Consider the following 19,454-nt stretch of genomic DNA (forward strand, 5'->3'; position numbering starts at 1 on the left):
GTAAATTTTTATGTCCAGTAGTGTTACTCTTCCAATCCTGTTCTCCTTTTCCAAAGTTATTTTGAGTATTCTAGGTCCTTTGTTTTCTCATATGAATTTCAGAATCGGTTTGTCAGTTTCTAAGAGGAGAGTTGCTGAGGTTTTGATTTTAATTGCATAGAATTTATAGATCCATTTAGGGCGAGTTGAGATTTTGACAATATTGAGTTTTCTCACTTAGGAATGTGTCCATGAACAGATACTTCTGGGGAAGTCTCATTGCTTTGCCCTATTCTGACATGTTTCTCTCTCAGGTTTGGTTGTTCTAAGCCAAACGTGGCAGTTCCCCTCCTCCTGTCATGCTTGGTTGGGAAAGGGCGTGTGACAATTCTGGTCAGATGCTAGAGGGAACATTGGTTCTGGCAGTTCCGGAAAGACACCTCAGCCTTAGAAACTCACAGGAAGAGGGGCCCCTTTCTTTCTCTGGGTGTGGTATTGTCTAGATATGATGCCAGGAACTGTCTCCATTATCTTGTGAAAACAACCAGATGGGGCAGATAGCCAGCAAGCAGGCAATGATGTAGAAAAATGGCAGAGAGATCTTGCGCCTGGATGACCTCCGGGTGTCCAGAGTAACCAGCCCTTGAGCCCTGAGGACACTGTCTCATTACGTGAGAAACAGGTTGTCTGTGGCTACTGAATTCAGCCTGCACGGAAGCTTTCTGTTTTATACTGTGGAAGTCATCTTATCTAATACAGCCATTCCCATCACACAGTTATGACACATTCCTGAAAAATCACAAGACATATTTTTTCCCATTCTTTCTTTTAAATTTTAAAAATTGACTTCAAATTTATAAATTCAATATCTTAATTAAGTCATAAAAGTACAAACAGACCTGATTAATAAAAAAAGTCAGCTTTCCTCGAGCACCCCCATAAGCTAACCCAACCCCTTAGATGGGAAATAACCATTGTCATCAATTTGATGTGTATCCTTTCAGATCTTTATATATGAAAGAGACGTATGTAAGTATGTTTTAGAATTACAGCTTTTTTTACACATTTCTAGGCACAGGTGAATACATACTTAGAATTTACAAAAACTTTCATATAAGAATTTTGTCATGTACATTTGAAAGTGTTTTCATTTATGGAAAAATATTATATTGAGATACATATTATATGTCATTTCTCAGAATCCAGTAGATAGTCCTGCAATAGTTTTCCAGTAACCTTTTTTAAAAGATAAAAATGTTTATCTGAAAAGAAAAATAGTGATGTCATTGAATACTGGTTCACAGTAGCTGTAAAACACATATTTACTATTGATTATGTTAGTCTGCTTTTTGTCTCTGAAACTAAAACACTTGAAAAGAGCAGCTTAGAAGAGGAAACAATTATTTTGTCTTGTGGTTTCAGAGGTTCAGTTCATGGTGGGCTGACTCCTTTGCTTTGGGCTTCAGGTGAGGCAAGAAGAACATCATGGCAGAAGGGCATGGCAGAGGAAAGCTACTCAGCTCATGGCAGTGAGGAAGGAGAGAGGGAGAAAGAGAAGAGAAGAGAAGAGAAGAGAGGGGAAGGGGGAGGGAGAGAGAGAGGGAGAGATAGAGGGAGAGAGAGAGAGAATGTTAGGAGCTTGGGGGGAAAATACTTTCCCAAGAATATGTCTCCAGTGACCTACTTCCTTCAGCCATGCCTTACCTGCCCACAGTTACCTCCCAGGAATTCACTCAGATTTTCAATCTATCAAATGGACTAACCCACTGATTAAGTCACAACCCTCATGATCTAATTATTTTACCTCTGAACATCCCCGCATTGTCTCACACGTAAGATTCAGGGGACACCTCATATCTAAACCATGACAATGATACAGTTCCAATTTTAGTTGGTCCTATTAGAATTGGTGACTGTTTCACCTGCTGTAAATTTGCACCCTTTCCTCAGTAACACTTTTCTTCCACTCATAAAGACCAGGGCTGCAACTTAAATGAAAGATGCTATTTTTTTTAAGTGTTTTACCATTGGAGGCATGTGAATGAAGGCTACCCAGAGTTATTAAAATAAGCAGCTTAATTGTTAAAAAATTCAAATAAATCAACATTGAAAAGTTCATAATTTCCCCACAAACTTCTATAATCCTAATGTCTGAAGTATTTAATGTTCAAGTTTTCTATGCAATTTTCTTTGTCTTATGCTCTGTGTGTGTGGGTGTGAGAAAATGGGGCAATGCATTTTTATAAAAATAACTACAGGAAGCATTTAGGATGCATTCAGTTACAAGGAATTGAAAACTCACGTTAACTTGGCTTCAAAAAACAAGAAAATTAGTTGGTTCACATAACTAGAAACTCCAGAAGTAGGACAGATTTCAGTGTTAGCTTAATTTAGTAGCGTAGAAAGTTCTTTAAGACCTGGTTTTTCTTTATATCTCTTTTCTGCCTTTTGGGGTTTCCTCTTCATTCTAAATCTGCTTAGTTTTGGGGTGACAAGATGGTGGCTAATAACATCCAGGACTGGATCCTCCAGACCCAGAGGAGTCCTAGATTGTCCTCAGATTGGACCATCTTGATATGTGCCTCTTCATGTCAAGCACTGATTGACTCAGGTCTGGGTTAGATGCTTGTCCCTAGAATAAACACTTTCAAGAGTAGGATCTTATGCTGGGGGTAGAGATGGAGTGAATCCCAATAAAATTGCCTAATGTTCTCCAATGAAATGATGTTGAGGACCTGGACCACCTCAAACCTGTCATCCCCAAGAAAAAGACTGGAAGGCGTAAATCACAGTGGTTATATTTAACATTTGTTTTACAGAAAATTATTATTTGAACAACTTCAAAGAGAAATGAAGGCTCTAAATATGACCCAAAGGTGGCATGCAATGTCATTAGCAGCTTGAGGGATTTAAAGCAGACGTGTTGGCAAACAGGAAATAACAATTTTCAGAATCTAACTGCCTTTCTCTTGCCCCTGTTGTGAAATTGCAGTGGCTTCTATAGTAATCGGAGATCTTTTTTTTTTTTTTTTTTTTTTTTTTTTGGTGCTGGGGATGAATCCAGGGTCTTGCTCATGCTAGGCAAGTGCTCTACCACTGAGATACGACCTGAGCCCATGATCTGAGATCTGTGAAGGCTAGTTGTTGACTTAAAAGCATAGACTCCTACTGGTCAGGCATAGTGGCATATTCCTGTAATCCCAGGCTGAGGCTGGAGGATTGCAATTTGGAGGCTAGCCTGGGCAATTTAGTGAGACCCTGTCTCAAAATAAAAAATAAAAAGGGCTGGGGGTATAGCTCAATGGCAGAGCACCTCTGGGTTCAATCCCCAGCACCACAAAAAACAACAAACAACCTAAAGTGGGCCCAAAGCCCAAAGGGATGCAGAACCAGGTGCCCCTTTACAGCGGGACCTTGCGGGCAGCAGTGAAGCCCATGGCTCTGAGTTCTGCCACTTCCTTTTTAGACAGAGGGGCTGAACTTTCTTTCAGGAAGTGGCCACCAGAATCCCTGACTTTCTCAGCCACCCGACAGCCCTATACCCTGTGAATCATAGTGTGTCCCTGGCAGCAGGCACTGAAGAGGGGACCCTCGGGTCTGAAGGCTCAGGGTCCTGGGTAAAAGCAGAGTGGGTCACACCCCTTGGTTCACTGCCATTGGAGTTTGTGTTTTGGAAGTTTTGCCTGGAATTTCAGAGAGAATTCTGTCACTTTTCCACGTCCTTTTTCATGGGAAAGAGAACTCGTACTGGCAGAAGAGTTCTCCACGGTGAGTTAAGGTAAGAACATCTTGCGTCAGGCTGGGCCCTGTGTGCCCTCTTTGATTTCTGCTTGACGTTGATTCTCAACTCTGCATTTTCAGTACTTGAACTTGTGTGATCATGTCCCTTGGGAGTTATTTCACCGAGGTGATAAGCAATGGGCCTGGCACTTAGAGCTCTGCTTTACCAAAAGGGTGGAATTGCCCCAGATTGGACGGTTAAGACACTCTGGTCTCAGTAGAAAAATACACATGCTGGGGGAAAAGAGGTGGGAGGTAGATGTTGGGTGGTCTTGAAGGAACCATTCTGTGTCTCTCCTGGTAATGTCATTGCCCCACAGGACATAAACTTCGTGAGAGAGAAGTCTTTCTCTCATCCAGTGTTGCTTCCATGGCATCTAGAACAGTCAGAGATGCTCAACACGTGATGAATGAATGAGCGGAAGGCTAGTGTCCTAAGGGAAGTCTTCTATGACCATTCTAGAAAGATTGGAGTTCCTTTTCTGAATTTCCATAGTGCTTTAAGTTGAAATGCTTAACTCATAATGTTGAAATATTTTCCCTATGTATTCCCTGAGAGATGACACTCTGCCAATGTGGTGATTCTGCATCATTTCTTCCATTTGCCCGCAGGCATTTGTGCAGTGCCTGATGCATAGTAGGTTCCCATTGAATAAAATCATATTGCTGTGGCAGGGCTGCAAATGCTTCTCACCTTGAGGAACAGACTTGTCAAGTGGATCAGACTATGACAAGTGCCCTTCTGCTTCTTCAGTGTTGACAATGCATTAACAATTTCTTGCTCTTTGCTTTTTGTGCATTTTAAGGGAACAGCCACCCTTCAATTTTCAGCTGTTACTCGAATACTCTCTATACTTGTTTGAACCCACTTACACTCTGGGATCATCAGCCACCTCCTGATATTACATAAAGAGGCACCAAACCATCTGTAAGTCTTGGCGCAGGGTATGTTATTTCCAGGAGGGTCTCCTTGAGACTCGACACTGGTCTTGGGCTACATGGATTCTGACAGCTTTGATCACACAAGCTGAAGCCCCCAGTCTTGTCCCACCTACTTTTGGCTCATTTCTTTTACTGTCTAGGGCTCTCCATTTGCATGCACTCCCTCTGATGGTACCCTTGCCCTTCAATCAAATTACTCTTCCTTCAATTCCAGGTAGGGATTGGCATGTCACCCTTATAACCATTCTGAAAGAGCAAATGACCTATGTGACTTCCAGTTCTTCATCATTCAGAAATAATATTCAATGTTTTGAGACCAGCAATTCCCAAATCAAGACGTAGACTAAATGGGAAACACATCAAGTCAGGGTAGGATAAAAGATCAAAAGTAGATACTCCAGTTAGGTCACATGGGTAATAATCCCAACCAGAGAATGAGAACATCAGCCTGATTCTTAGGTAGAGTTTGCTACTGCCAAAGATTCCTCATTTTCTGTTAATTTATGTGAATCTGAGCCCATTGATGTGGATGGATTAAGTGGCCAAAGAGTTGGTGAAAAGAAGGTAGGGACTTTATGGTTATGCCGAAAGGTTCTTTGAGCACTGGAGCAACTCTCACTAGATGGGAGTGACATAGCCCTGCCTTTGTTGGGTCCATACCATGGGATTTATGTGTCCCGGCCATTATCCCTTATGGGAGGTCCACCTCCCTTCCCAGAAGACCTCGCACCATGCACCTGCGTTGTCATCTGAATCTGCTCGATTGTAGTGCACACTGAGAATCCCTTTAATGACTGACTGTCATCTGTCCTGTGATGGGGTGGCCTCTCCACACCCTGAATCCCGGTGACTTTGAGCCTGTTAGTTATTTGGATCTGGTCATGAACTTAGCCAGGGTCAAGACCTCGCTGACTGTGCTCTTCGACACTTGCAGTTCCTTCCGTCATGTTCAGTGAGGTTCTCACTTGACCATTTCCCTCCTGCAGGCATGGGGTTCAAGCCCGCCTTTATCTCCTTCGCTCTCGTTTCCTAGCCAGCCTTTGGCACCATCGTAGGCCCTAGAGGGCCTCTACCTGCTGTCTCTTCCTCCATCAGCCTCACTAAGCATCCTGGGGCCCTGGTTTTTTCCAGCAGGTTTCTTCTTCTAGCCCCATGTCTGTGCTGACTAGGATTCATCTCAACATCTCCTGCCTGGGCTTTCATGCAAGAGAAGGAAGGGTCCTCCTCCAGATCCTCTTCTTGGGAGAAAGAAATGAACTCTCCTTTCTCTAACCAAAGAGTTGTAGTTTTCATACATTTTCTCCAACTTTAAGTTTTTTAAAATATGAAATTAGTCTGTTTTTGCCTTTTCTCTCATAAACTGTCCTAGTATTAATTTTTGCTCCCCATTCTCAAGTCAATGAAGTGAAGTTTTTCAAGGACAGTGAGCTTATCTTACTGGTCTCTGCTGGCTCGGCATGGAGCACAGTGCCTGACACTGGGTAGGTGCGCAATGCATGCTCCTTGAGTGAACAAATGAGCACATGAGTGAATGAGTGAGCAAGGACTGTATACATGGAGAAAATGGGACATGGACATGAATTGAATTCCAAATGACTCAATGATTTGTTCATTCAAATATGATTTAGTGATAGCTGGGGTTTTCAAAGTTAGTAATATTCTTTGTCATCAATACTGAGAATGTAAGTAGCATTAGAAAAATACAAACTATATTTACAAATTGCAAAAATGGCATTAATAACAATAAGTATATTTTCTATTTGGGAAGTCTGTTAAATAAAAAAGATAAATATAATGGTTGAGCTTTAAAAAAATCACAAGGATAAGTATGAAACAGCTATTTGCTCTCTAAGCATGATTCAGAATTCTATACTAATTCATAATCATCTAAGACAAATATAAATACTAATGAAAATGACAAAAACTTTAGTAACTTGCATAAATGGATTTTGCTATGGAGAAATGCAAGTCCATCGACATGGTAATAGAATTTGATATGATCGATGGGCTTATATTTCTTCCAAAGTAACTTTATAAATATATAGGCCTCCTACAATTGGGAGAAATTGATTATATGGTAATTAAGTAAAAGTTCAAGTTCATAATCTAGTATGTGCCAGAAGTACTCAAAGAAGGCAAAGGTTAAATTATTCCATGAATTTTCAGTTTCAATTTTAGTATTTATTTAAAATCATACAGTTTTTGGATCTGAAGAACAATTTTGCACAGCACATACAATCAAGTATATCATATACCATGTAAAGACACCTAATAAAGATAAAAACATGTAACCAAGCCATGCATATTACATGTACACTTCAAAACTAAGCCATGTATCTTAAATTTACACTTCAAAACTTAGTTTCTCATCTGTGGAACTAATCACAGGATATAAAAAATGTTAGTAAGAACAGCTATAATTAAATTATATTTTATTTTATAAAGTTATAGCTGATGGTTTCCAATAATCCCAACAGCTAACTCAGAGAGAGAAAACTAAGGAGCTTCATGGAATCTGCTGATTTCAGCTTTTCTAAGACTTGCACCAATAAAACACCTGGTTTATGGCTAAAACTGGGTGTGTTCTGCTGAGACAGGCAGGGCTTGTCTTATTGCTGTAGGTGGGGCCGCTATCTTAACTGTGCAGTGAATGAAAATGGCTGACTTTTGAGAGAAGCTGGCCAACTAGCAAATCAAACACATAGGCTGTGATGTGTTGTATTGTAGGCTTTAATAATGCTAAGGTCCTACACAAGCAAATTAACTTTTAACTAGCTTAAAACTTGCCATAATGCAGCATTTTAATAGCATCAGCATATTTCAAAGTAAATGCTACAAGATGAACTCAAGAGACAAACCAATGGCCCAAAGGCAACATCTTCCCTGCTTCTGGAATATAGTATTGGCAATGAATCACATGCTCGGTAATGTACAGATTGATGTTCATTCTTTGTGGCTTATTGGCATCACATTGCCTTTGACATCTGGGAGAAAGGGAAGAAGGGAGAAAGATCAGGTCACTCACAGGATTGAGGATTGGCCAAACTCCATGATGTCAGTCTGGTTCCTGAGGTTGTCTCAGCACTTGAATCCCTGCTGGGGGTACTTAGTAGTTAAAATTCACTAATTGGTTGAATAAATACCTGTTGAGACAGCTTCTTTTGTTCCTTGACCTGTCCAATGCCAGTGCAGAGAACTCTGATGATTGTTTTATTTTAGCTAGAGTACTGTAATTTCTGATAAATTCATTACTTAAGTTTTTATTGAGATTCATAAAATTCATGAAATATGTTAATTGTCATACATGTTGCTATTATAGTTAGTGTTGCACAATCTTTTCTGAAATCCTGGAATGACCCCTACACCTTATTTTTATTTACTTATCTGTACATATAGTGAAGATTGAAACGTGTCATTAGATTGTATCCTTTGTTCCTACAGATATCATGGTTAGTGATAAGGTATAACCACATACACTTATCATTAAATTGTAAGATGAAGAAACGCCCTCACCATTGCTATCAGCTACCTTTTTTTCCAGTACTTCCCTTTTGAATATTTCTTTATGTTCTAGGTTTGGTAAAGATGCAAGTACATGTTACTTTTAGAGATGTGTTTTTAAATGTAAGTATTTTAGAGAAAGAAAGCATTCTATTAAAGCCAGAGTGACTCTTTTGAATAACCAATCTCATGAGCACTTAGAAGAATGTTTGTAGATCAAAATTTTGGTCAGAAAAAAGTGGAGAGAAGGAAGCTGGAGAATTTCCTTTCATGTGAAGAAGGCAGGTTAAGGCTTACAAAGTTAATTGTCTGGGGAGCCTCTCATTAGGGAAATGTGTAATTTTCCTGAATTCAGAAGTGACCAGAATACCTAAGGAGGTTTTCTGATTTCACCCAGGCCTCCATGTCACCCTGTGAGCTCTTTCCAGATGATTGACAGTCACAGCTGATGTTTAGAAATGCTTCCTCTTGATGTCGAGAATCTGGTGATAAGTAAAACCCATTCCCTCTCTTCCTTCTCTTTGAGAAGAACAACAGAGGAAGTTGTCAAAGTTTTATGGACTGGAGTGATTTTCAAAATATCAAAGAAGTAAGGTCCTAGAACAGAGCAAAATATAAGGAGAGGTCCTTAACGAGAAGGGGCATGTTTATTGCAGAAGAGGAGGAGGTCTGATCCTCAGGGGAGGTTTTAAGAGCATTCTGGAAGCATCTGCTTCTCTTTCTTGACCTTCCACCAGTAACCCTGAGCACGTGACATAATTTCTGTACTTCCTGGTCAGCTCATGGGTTCTGCCCATCAGCAATTACTCAGACACTTGCTCTGACCTTGGTGGCAGGCACTGCCTAGAGGACCATAAACACCTAAAAATTAAAGAACCTCCTTCCTCTCAGAGATCATAGATCTTTCTTCCTTCAGAAGTCCACATGTGGGTCCTGGGAGGAGTCTAGTTGGGCCCATGGGAAGCTATTCTCAGCCACCCAGACACAGATGGCAGCTGGCAGCTGCTTCTCCCTGCTGTAGCAGTGCATTTGTGCTGCATAACAAAAGTCAAAATGCTGGTGGCTTAGACAACGCTTCTCAGGGTGTGGGGGTTAGAAGTACAAGATAGGTGTCCTCAGGTTGGTTTCTTCTGAGGTGTCTCTCCTTAGCTTGCAGGTGGCCACCACCTTCTGGACTTCTCTCTCTGTGAATGACATCCCAATGTCTGTCTTTTTATGTCCCCAACTCCTTTTCTTAGGACACAAGGACACCAGATTGGATCAGGGATCATTAATAAAATCATTTTACCTATTGACCTCTTTGAAGGTCCTATCTCTAAACAGAGTCGCATTCTAAGGTGCTGGGGTTTAGGACTTTAACATAGGAGTTTTAGGGGGACATAACTCTATGACACCCAGGATTTTTTTTTTTTTTAATGCAATTCACTTACCCAGCCTTAGTGCTGTTGGGAAAAAAGGTTGAACCAACCACAAGAACCAAAACATGGCTTCAGACACCAGAAGAGCTGGGGTTGAAGTGGGGCTTCTCCATCAACCCACCGCTCCCTCCTCGAGTGTTCTGTGTTCACCTTCTCTCAGGAGGCAGGATGAAAACATGGCCTGCTCCCCTCTCTGCAGTCTGTTGGGGGAAGCCAGTGAAAGCACACATGGGGCCCCTTCACAACCGTTAGGTGTCGGCTTGGTGCACCTGGCCCAGGGGCTTAGCGAGGGGCACCTGGAGTTGGACTGCCTGGTTCAGATTCTGGGATCACCACCTCAAGTTCATTGTCCTTGGCCAAGTTACTCCTTCCTTCATCCCCCAGTTTTGGGGAATATGGTAGTATTGACTTCATGGGCTGTTTGCATGGATTAAAGAGATCGGTACCTCCTAAGCCATCTCAGAGGATACAGTCAATCAGGCTGTCCTCAGTCATCACCCTTCTCTTATGTTCCCTTCCAGTTCAGCCCTGTTACCCCCTTGGGTTTTGTCTGAAGTGGGATGTCTGTTCAGCAGGGTTGCCTTGTGGACTCTCCGAGGTGAGAGAAGTGGAAAATCCTCCCGGCTCAGTGACCCAGAGCCCAAGATCCAGAGACCAAGGTAGTGGTTACCCTCCAATCTGTCTCACTTGCCCCAAGTCCCCAGGATGGCCCTGCTGTTGACCAGGAGGGCATGGGATGGGGAGCTGCATGGACCCCCACAGTTCATAGTCTCCTGGAAACTGGGCTCAGAGCACATGTCCTCCTGAGAAGCCACTCTCACCGTCTTTTCATGCTGATGTAGAACCAAAGACCAATCAAACGAGAATAGGCAGACTCTTTACGCAGAGCTCGTGTTTTGGCAGAGACTCGAGGGCAGGCAGAGGAACGAAAAAGCTTTACAGCGGGAAAAAGGAAGGCTTCAGGTGTGCTCTGACTGGAGGCTGCTGGCATGGGGAGGCTGCAGACAAGCTAAAGAGAAGGGGGACAGCCTACGTGACTGGATAGGGGAGCATATTTGACTTTCCCTGTTTAGTCCCAGGTGTGTTATGTTTTTAGAACCCAAGGATGAAAAATGCAGGACAGAAATTAGGAAAAGTGTCAGTTAGTAATCAAGTCTTGGCTCTTTGGGGTCAATTTTTACAGGATTTATCATTTGGCTTCCTGGACTGTCATTGGAGATAGCAGTCTGACTTCTGGCAAGCCTGACAGCACAGATAAGGGGTTGGGTTCCTGGGTTGGTTGCTGCAGGTGGTAGGCCAGAGTTTTATTTTTGTGTATGGCCCAGTCATTTCTACTTACATTCTGTCTCTCTGCAAGGGGAGCATGTTGTCCTCAGGATTTGCCCTGCACAAGACTCTTAGGAGGCCACCTGGTGTGCTTAGTCACCTGCTACACAGGACTTTTGCAGAGAGTGGGGGTGGCTGGCTCTGATTTTGTCAGAGTGCTTGGAGATAATAATGTAATTCCTTGCTCCAGTGTCTTATCTCAAACTGGAGTCAAAGTAATAGTTTGGATTGGAAGGAAGTAGGTGTTCTCCATTTTAGAAGTTCAGAAAGTGGCTCTAAGCACTATCACTAAATGGGATTAATATGTAGAAAGGGGAACTGGCTACCCATGTAGTCAGTTGGCTGCCACAAGTTCCTGGTATGCAAATATAACTCCGAGAAGGAATGGATTTGGAGGCTGGGAGATGCTGGATGTATGATCCTAAAGAAAGCACTGATCCTCCTGAGATCTCACAAATAAACTAAAGGTAATAAAACCTGCCTTTATTGATTTTGCAGATTTCCAACCCTCTTGAAGTTCATGTATATGAAAATATTTAAGTCACATGCTGGGGCTCAAGTGTCTGCTGTGCCAATTTCCCCTTTGCTGGGCCACCTGCTCTGCATGTCCAATACCACCTGCACAGACGCACCTTGTCTTGGCTCTTCACCTCTGACATGCGTTCCTAATTTTAAATGTGCAAGGTTACTTATTCTTCTTCTCTTATTTTATTTGAGTAATGTCTTTATTAAAATCACAATAGGTACCACTTTGTATCCACTTGTATCCAAGTACTTTGAAATCTGATAATAAAGTTGGGCATGGTGGTGGTGCATACCTGTAATCCCAGCTGCTCAGGAGGCTGATCCAGGAGGATCAAGTTCAAAGCCTGCCTCAGCAAAAGTGAGATGCTAAGCAACTCAGTGAGACCTGTCTCTAAATAAAATACAAAATAGGGCTGGGGATGTGGCTCAGTGGTGGAGTGCTCCTGTACGGAAAACTGCTGCTTCCTGCCCAGGTTGCTTCAAGCGGCTCGCCGCTGCTTCTTGCTCTTTCGGCCCGACCAGCGGGACAAAAGACACGTACTCTTCCGAAGTTCATGAAGCAGCTTCCTGTTTATTCATATAACACACCCTCAATATATAAGCAGTCTCATGCATAAGCAATTGTAACCAGATATGTCCATCTAATCCTGTTAAAGGTCAAGCGATCACTTGCTCAAGCATACATGTAAAGTATATCTGTCCACGCACTAGGCGGCTGAACTGATTATCATACAGCCAATTGTAAACGCTTCCTGTCTTTCTCCAGGCATAATCAGGACGCCATTTGCTCTCTGCCAGTCGCCATCTTTAGATGCACATGGCGTAATCCTGGGCCCCAGGTTTCGCCTGCCACACTCCTGAGTTCAACTCCTGGTATCAAAAAAAAAAAAAAAAAATCTGATAAAAAGCGTGAATCTACAAGCTTCCTTTTTCTTCTTATTTTATTAGTGCATTAGAGTTATACATAATAGTTGGGTTCATTTCAACAAGACATTACATGCATGGAATTTGCTTTATTCCATTTTGGTCCCCCCACCCCCATTTTCTCTTCACTCTTCCCTCCCACCCTTCTTCTCCTCTACTAGTCTTCCTTTCACTCGTTTGTTTATTTTTGACTGGTGCTTTATAAATAAACATAAAGGCAGAATTCACTGTGGTATACTGGTACATGCACATTGTGTAATTGTGTTAATTTCACTCCACATTTCCTTCCCTTTCCTGTCCTTCTCTCTCCATCTCCTTCTGTACCACTGATCTGCCCTATGTCTTTGTGATATCTAACCCCTCTCCCTTTCCCCCTTATTTTGCTCTCGCTTCCACATATGAGAGAACACATCTGACCCTGGATTTTCTGCGTTTGGCTTATTTCATTAAGCATGGCGTTCTGAAATTCCATCCACTTACTGGCAAATTCCATAATTTCTTTTTTTTTAAATTTGTTCTTTTCGTTATACATGACAGTAGACTGTATTTTGACACATTATACGTATATGGAGTATAACTTCCCAATCTTCTGGGTGTACATGATGTGGAATTACATTTGTCACGTATTCATATATGTTTATAGGAAAATAATGGCCAATTCATTCCACTATCTTTCCTATTCCTGATCTCCCTCCCTTCCCTTCATTCCTCTATGTTTAATCCAACGTACATCTATTCTTCCTTACCACCCTCCATTTTATTGTGAGTTAGCATCCACATATTCAAGAGAATATTTGGCCTTTGGATTTTTGGGGTTGGCTTATTTCACTTAGCATGATATTCTCCAGTTCCATTCATTTACCAGCAAATGCCATCCATAATCTCATTCTTTTTATGGCCAACTCCATTGTGTATATATACTGCATTTTTTTAGGCTATTCATCTATTGATGGCATCTGGGCTAGTTCCATCAATTGCCTGTTGTGAATTGCACTGCTATAAGCATTGAGTGGCTGTGTCACTCTAGTATGCTGATTTTAGTTCTTTTGGATAAATACTGAGGAGTGGTACAGGGGGCATACGGTGGTTCCATTCCTAGCTTTTTGAGGAATCTCTACCCTGCTTTCCAAAGTGGTCATATTAACTTGCAGCCCCACCCGCAATGTAAGAGTGGAGGTGTTCCCCAGATCCTTGCCAGCATTTGTTATTATTTGTATTCTTGATAACTGGCAAGGCTACTTCTTGCTCACAAAATAAGCTTAAACCCTTGGAATGGTATGCGGGTCCTCCAAGTCTGGTCCTGAGGCCCCGAACAAGACTTCTGTCCCATAAAACCCAGCTACTCACCCTGCCCTGAAGCATCAGGTGTGGTTTGCCTTGGCTCCGCTGTTTCTCTTTGCCTGGATTCAGCATCGCTCCTCTCTCTCCTCACTCCTGTCCCTGTTTCTTGTTAGTTCTCATCCTTGAAAGGCCTGATTCAAGCCTCACGTCCTCCAGGAAGCCTTCTCTGACTTCTTTGGACCACAGTGATCGCTTTTATTTTCACACTGGTCTTCTTGCTCATTTGGTGATTAAGTAAAGCTGAACATGATGTTCTTGATACGCGCTATCTAATTAAATCGAAATCTGTGTCATGCACTGAACACTGAGTTCCAGGGGTCAGCGGCTCTTACTGCCTTATAACCTCACTGTTCAGGTTGCACTCCGTGTTTCAGTGCTTAATAAGGGTTGGTTGAGAACAGTGGAAAACAGTGTGTCCGTTGGTCAGGGAGGAAGCATTAAGGAAGAAGCTTTTGATCAGAGCAGATGTGCAGTCTTCTGTTGAATACTGAGGGGTTCTCATGTAAGATTGTTATTGAAAATCTGCCACTAAAAGAAAGCTCGACAGTCAACGGCTTTGAGGTTGACAGCCACCGTTACAGTTTCTATTCCTCTCTGTAGAACTGGAGAGAAGAGAACATAAATGCCTGGAGTTTATGAGCACGACAATGGCACCAAAGATCCATCAGCTCTGGGAAAGGTCTCCATAGAAGGTGACGACACAATACCCAGCAAAAAGGAGCTCTGTCTCGGTGAGGGATCTCAGGCAGAGCTGTGGCATTTAGGTGCTCAGGAAGTCAGAGTAGGGGCATGTCCACTGTGGTAAGTCCTTTGGAAAATCAATTTGCTCTACCTCTTCAGGGAACATTTTGTCTACTTTCAACTCTAGAGGACAGAAAAAAAAGCAATAGAAACCTCTTCAAGCTAGCTCAAATAACAGAGGGATGTCTCAGAGCCCAGAGATGGAACATGCAGGACATCTCCGTGAGATCAGAAGTTCCAGAGAGAAGGCTGCACGAGCTTTCGTGGCCTTTCAAGGGCTCCGCGGCTTCCTTTATCCCTGCTTCTTTCCTACCCGTCTCTCTGTCTCTTCTGCTTGCTCGTGCTACAATTCGAATAGCAGGCTAGCTATGTAACAGCACTCCCAGGCCACATTCTTGTGTGCCTTGGGTCGGATTTTTAAAAGACAGACTCTGATTGACTCAGTGCAATCTACAGAATGGTTTTCAGTTGCTGTTATGGACCAACAAAAAGGACCTGGGCACCCAGGGCCGGAGGGCACATGGCCTCGGATGGGGTACAGGTGGGCAGGCCGCAGCTGCTATCTCCACCACAGGCTTCACAGCAACAATGGTGACACGGTAGTTGGAGGGTTCCCCAGTCAACACACAGTCTGCCATTCATTGCTCTTCATGCTTGAGAAGGTTTATTGAGGCTACTGTGTCTGCTTCGTCATTTGTCATCAACCGTGAGATTCCAGCGCTTTCCTGGGTGGGCAGACTATTGACTTCCTCAAAATAGAAACAATATTCCTACAAATGGCGTCCAGTTGGCTGGTAAAGGACACTGGTATAGGAGAACCTGCAGAACCTGCATTTGGTCCTGCATTTGACCCCGCATTTGACATGAGCTTCCTGTAGTGATTGAGAGGGTCGGTTCTGGAGAGGGGCCCCCACATCTGAACTCTGGCTCCAATAGGCAAAAGCCACATAGCCTTGAGGAGATGGCTGTGTGCTGGTTGACCTTCAGTCACGGTAATAATGAATATGTGAGGTCGTCGACTGATAAATTACAATTTCAGAGGTTCCAGTCCATGACTGCTGGCCCCAGTGCTTTGGGGCTGATGGTAAGCCAGCACGTCATGGACTGAGCACGCAGCAGAGAGAACCTGCTCACCTCCAGGCCAGGAAGCTAGAGAGTGAGGAGGGGCCTACAATCCCACATCCCCTTCAAGGCCACGTCCCCAGTGATGAAAGCTCTCCCACGAGGCCCCATCATCTCCCAGTAGGGCCATCCTGGGGACGAGGTCTTTAACACGTGAGCGTTTCGGAGTCAAGATCCAAACCATAATTCTTAGCCCTCCTGAGTCTTAGTTATCCCATTTGTCAAGAGTGCATTATAAAACTGCTTGCCGAGACATAAAACATACCTGTGGTCCCTTTGGAATATGCTCTGAGAATAGGTGTTAACCCCTAGAGAGGTCCGGCCAGTGTCACTCCTGATGGCCATGGTCACTGTTGACCTCCCTTTCACGGAAGGCCCTGAATGGATGGCTGCTCCACGTTCCTCCAGCTCCTGCCCCAACTTCTTCCCAGATCTGGGCAGGGACTAGGTGTTAACTAGTGCTTAGTGGTTACTCCATTGACGTGATAATGGGCTTCATGCTCCTACTTCAAGAAATTCTCACAATCCAAGAAAGAAAAGGGTGCAGAAAGCTTTAGAGCTTTAGCCCTGAGCTGCTGAGTGCTCGGAACACATCTCTCAAACCTCCTTTTTGTATGATTTGCTTGTATGCCCCTCCCCCAATCAAAGAGAAGACTTCGGATGATTTCTCCTGTTTCTTTGATCCCTAGCAACACTCTCTGAAATTATCTTCCTCTGTCCCAAAGGACATGCAGTCTGTTCCTCAAGACCTTACACAGATGGGTGAGCTGGGGAGTCGCACGAGAAGCCTCAGCACAGAGTCACTTATTCTTGTCCTTTTCCCCTCCAGGAGCTGAGCCAGCCCTGAAGACCATGAATGTGTCTTCTGAGCATTGCAACATATCAGACTGGCTGAGGCTGGAAGCCTCCGTGAAGGCCTCTGTGTATTTGGTTGCTTTCTCCTTCGCCACGTTCATCACTGTCCTTATTATCACAATAGTGTCACAGGATCTGAAACTGAGGAAAGAGGTCCGGTACATCCTCCTCTGCCACCACCTGCTGTGCATCTCCTCCTACTGTGGCCTGGGGGTTATTTTCCAAGGAATGCGGGCCTTGCAGACCCACAGCCCGCTGCTGATATGCTGGGCAGTGTTTGGGGCACAGCTAAGTGTTGGAGAAGGGATTCTCTTCACTCTGGCCCTGATGGCGCTCAACACTTACCTGGCCATTTGCTGGCCACTGAAATCTCTGTCCTTCGCAGGTTCACTTAAGTACAGGATTCTGGCTGGGACTTGGACGACCATAATACTCAAGAATGTGGGCTTATTCCTCATCGAGGTCACTAACTCTACCCCTGTTGCCGTTTTTAAATCGGAACCCCTTTGCCCGGTGACCTTGAATGGCATTTCGGCCAGAGCCACGGGCATGATTTTCCTTTTCCTTCCTTTGTTCATCATTCTTATAAGTTACTCTCTGATATTCCAAGAAGGGAGACGAGCTGGCCATTTCAATAGGTCAAACATCAAGGCAAGGAAAACCGTTCTTATTCATTTAGTGCAGATAAGTTTACACGTATTTCCAACTCTGATCATCATAGGTTTAGGGAAGAGGTGTGGGGTGTCTTTCTTTGCTCTAAATCTGGTGCTTTTTGGTGTCTTTGCATTTGCCCAGTGTTTTAACCCTCTGGTCTACGGGCTCTGGAACAGAGAGCTGAGGAGCAGGTTGTATCGGGGCATGTGCTGTTGGCTGGGCTTTGGTCACACAAGGAGCAGCAGAGGGCCTGTTTAAACAAACTCAGCCACTTCAGATGGATAACTCCAGTGCTAACAGACACAGAAGCAGGGGCTGGGGACCTGCCTTTGACGCAACCCCAAACTGGGATCTTTATTTGGTTATGCAAGTACTCTGAGTAAACCAAAGTATCCATTTGGCCTGCAAACTCTTCCGCCACATCCACTCAACTGGCCTCTGTGAAATCATTTCAGTGTCTTTAATTCTAAACCGAGATCAGCATCTCTGACAGTCTCCCTTCAGTGAATCCAGGCCTCCAGGGTCAGGGTAGCTCTGAGGGAGATGTGGAAGGCCCCAGACAGCTGGGGGGGGGGGGGGGCGGGGAGGAGGTGGGGCAGGGCCAGAGCAGAGGAGCACGGAGAGGGACTTCTGAGGAGGCCATCTGCTGGACGGGATTGTGGGGACCCATTGGGACAGACACTTCTGTACTCATGCTCCTAAAAGGGGGACCCAGTAGAAAAACTAAAATAGACACATGAACAGAGGGGGCATCAGTCAATAATACTGAGGAGCGAGTGGACGGGGAGGAGATAAGGAGAGGAGGAAATTCCAGAGACCGTGAAAAACCAAGCCCAAATTCCCCGCTAGATTCCCAGCTCTGGGACCCCCTCTCTGGAGAAGCCTATCTCTGTATCTCTGTTGCTTTTACAATAAACTGACTTCTTGCTTGCTATCTCTGTCCTGTTCCTCAATTCCTTGCTGAACAGAGACAGTGAACCCAGCTCCCCTAGACGGGGGCAGCTCTGCAGTTAACAGTCTCATTCTTTTCTGCTCTGCCATGATGTGCGTACTACCTCATCACACAGAATGGCTGTGAGTGCATCTGTCATTGCACTCACACTCCAGCTAATAAGGAGGAAGGAGGAGCAAAGAAAGGATTGGACCCTTCTTCTAAAGACACTTTATAGGAGTTCTACAAAACATCTTCTTGCTTCTAAAACTTCTAACTCAGCTGGGAAATTGGACTGGTTACCCCTGGCAGCAGAGGATGAAAATGGAGTGAGAAACATCTGTCCAGATGCAAGCACTGCTCTGACTGAAGACCCCACCAAGTGCTACAGAAGAAAAAGAATCATCACTGGAATCTGCTTTACCAGAAGATGCGAGCGTCTGCCTTTGTTGAGGATGGTCTTTCCTGAAACTTCCATCTCCCAACCCTGGAGGAGTCACGAGCATTCTGGAAGTCGAGGAAGCCCAATAGAAACCTTAAATCTGATACCGCCGTTTACCGGTGACGAGTTCTGCTCCCTCTAATGTTGAAGTCTGAACACTAGAGAAGCAAGCCAAGGAAAGCATATTAAGCAGGTTTTATTTAAAAGTAATAATACAGATTTCTCTCAGAAAGGAGAAGGGGCCATGGCTGATGTTCTAGAATCCCAAGAAGTGAGCAGCCCTACATCTTTTATAGGTTAAGGTTGTTAGGGTCCCATTCCGACTAATCCCTGGAGAGTCAAAGTGAACACACGGTAATGCAAATCACACCACGAGGTTTTATTAAAGCAAGCTCGAGCCTGGACCGCAGCCAGCCCCTCAGACCGATGCAATGGCTGGGGGCAGGGAGCGGCCCCGAGGGGCGAGAAAGCGCTCTATTTAAGAGCTTTTTCCAGCATTCATACACAAGGACCTGTACATTATTGGTTAAAATTCACACAGCTAAATACTTGTCCTCTTTTGGTTTGGTCCTGCCACTTTATTTGAATCTTATTGGGTCCCGCCAAAACTTAATGGTCCTGGAGGGAGCAGGGAGGAGGGAAGGAGTGAATTATGAGGGAGAGGAGCCAGGGCTAGGTTCCCCTGTCCTTGATAGATGGGGTCTCCGGACAGCTGCACATTCCTCAGGTAGATATCTCTGAACAGCCTTCATAAGCCCGGGGCCCAGCGCATCCCATTTGACCCTTATTGGCCCTCGAAGGCACCGCTGTGGCTGCCGGCATCCTCGGTGCTTGCACGCATTGCACACCCTTTCCTGGTTCACAAAATAGCTTGTTTATACAAGAAGGCTGCACGGATGGCACCCCGTTCTCAACAAGGTCTCTTTTGTTTTCCAGTTCTTTCCTTCCTGCATTACTAGACCTGGTGTTGCAG

At 44.1% G+C, this 19,454-nt stretch overlaps 1 protein-coding gene across 2 annotated transcripts; it reads left to right on the top strand.

Moving 5' to 3' along the window:
• The first annotated feature begins 3,513 nt into the window (after window positions 1-3,513).
• LOC306657385 (uncharacterized protein) lies at window positions 3,514-17,648 on the top strand. 2 transcript variants are annotated; one of them, XM_079133321.1, is made up of 3 exons: window positions 3,514-3,757; window positions 14,337-14,537; window positions 16,429-17,648. In XM_079133321.1, exon 3 carries the CDS (start codon window positions 16,452-16,454, stop codon window positions 17,364-17,366), a length of 915 nt encoding a protein of 304 aa, XP_078989447.1. In that variant the 5' UTR covers window positions 3,514-3,757; window positions 14,337-14,537; window positions 16,429-16,451; the 3' UTR covers window positions 17,367-17,648. The 2 variants fall into 2 exon arrangements, with proteins under 2 accessions (XP_078989447.1, XP_078989448.1); XM_079133322.1 differs by lacking the exon at window positions 3,514-3,757 and adding an exon at window positions 11,500-11,630.
• Window positions 17,649-19,454: the final 1,806 nt, after the last annotated feature.

Source organism: Sciurus vulgaris (genome assembly GCF_902686455.1).
Source record: "Sciurus vulgaris genome assembly, chromosome: 3".
Lineage (NCBI taxonomy): Eukaryota > Metazoa > Chordata > Mammalia > Rodentia > Sciuridae > Sciurus > Sciurus vulgaris.

What these genes read in the sequence shown, in the direction of transcription:
- LOC306657385 (XM_079133321.1), top strand. Translation starts at nt 16,452, where the DNA reads ATGAATGTGTCTTCTGAGCATTGCAACATATCAGACTGGCTGAGGCTG.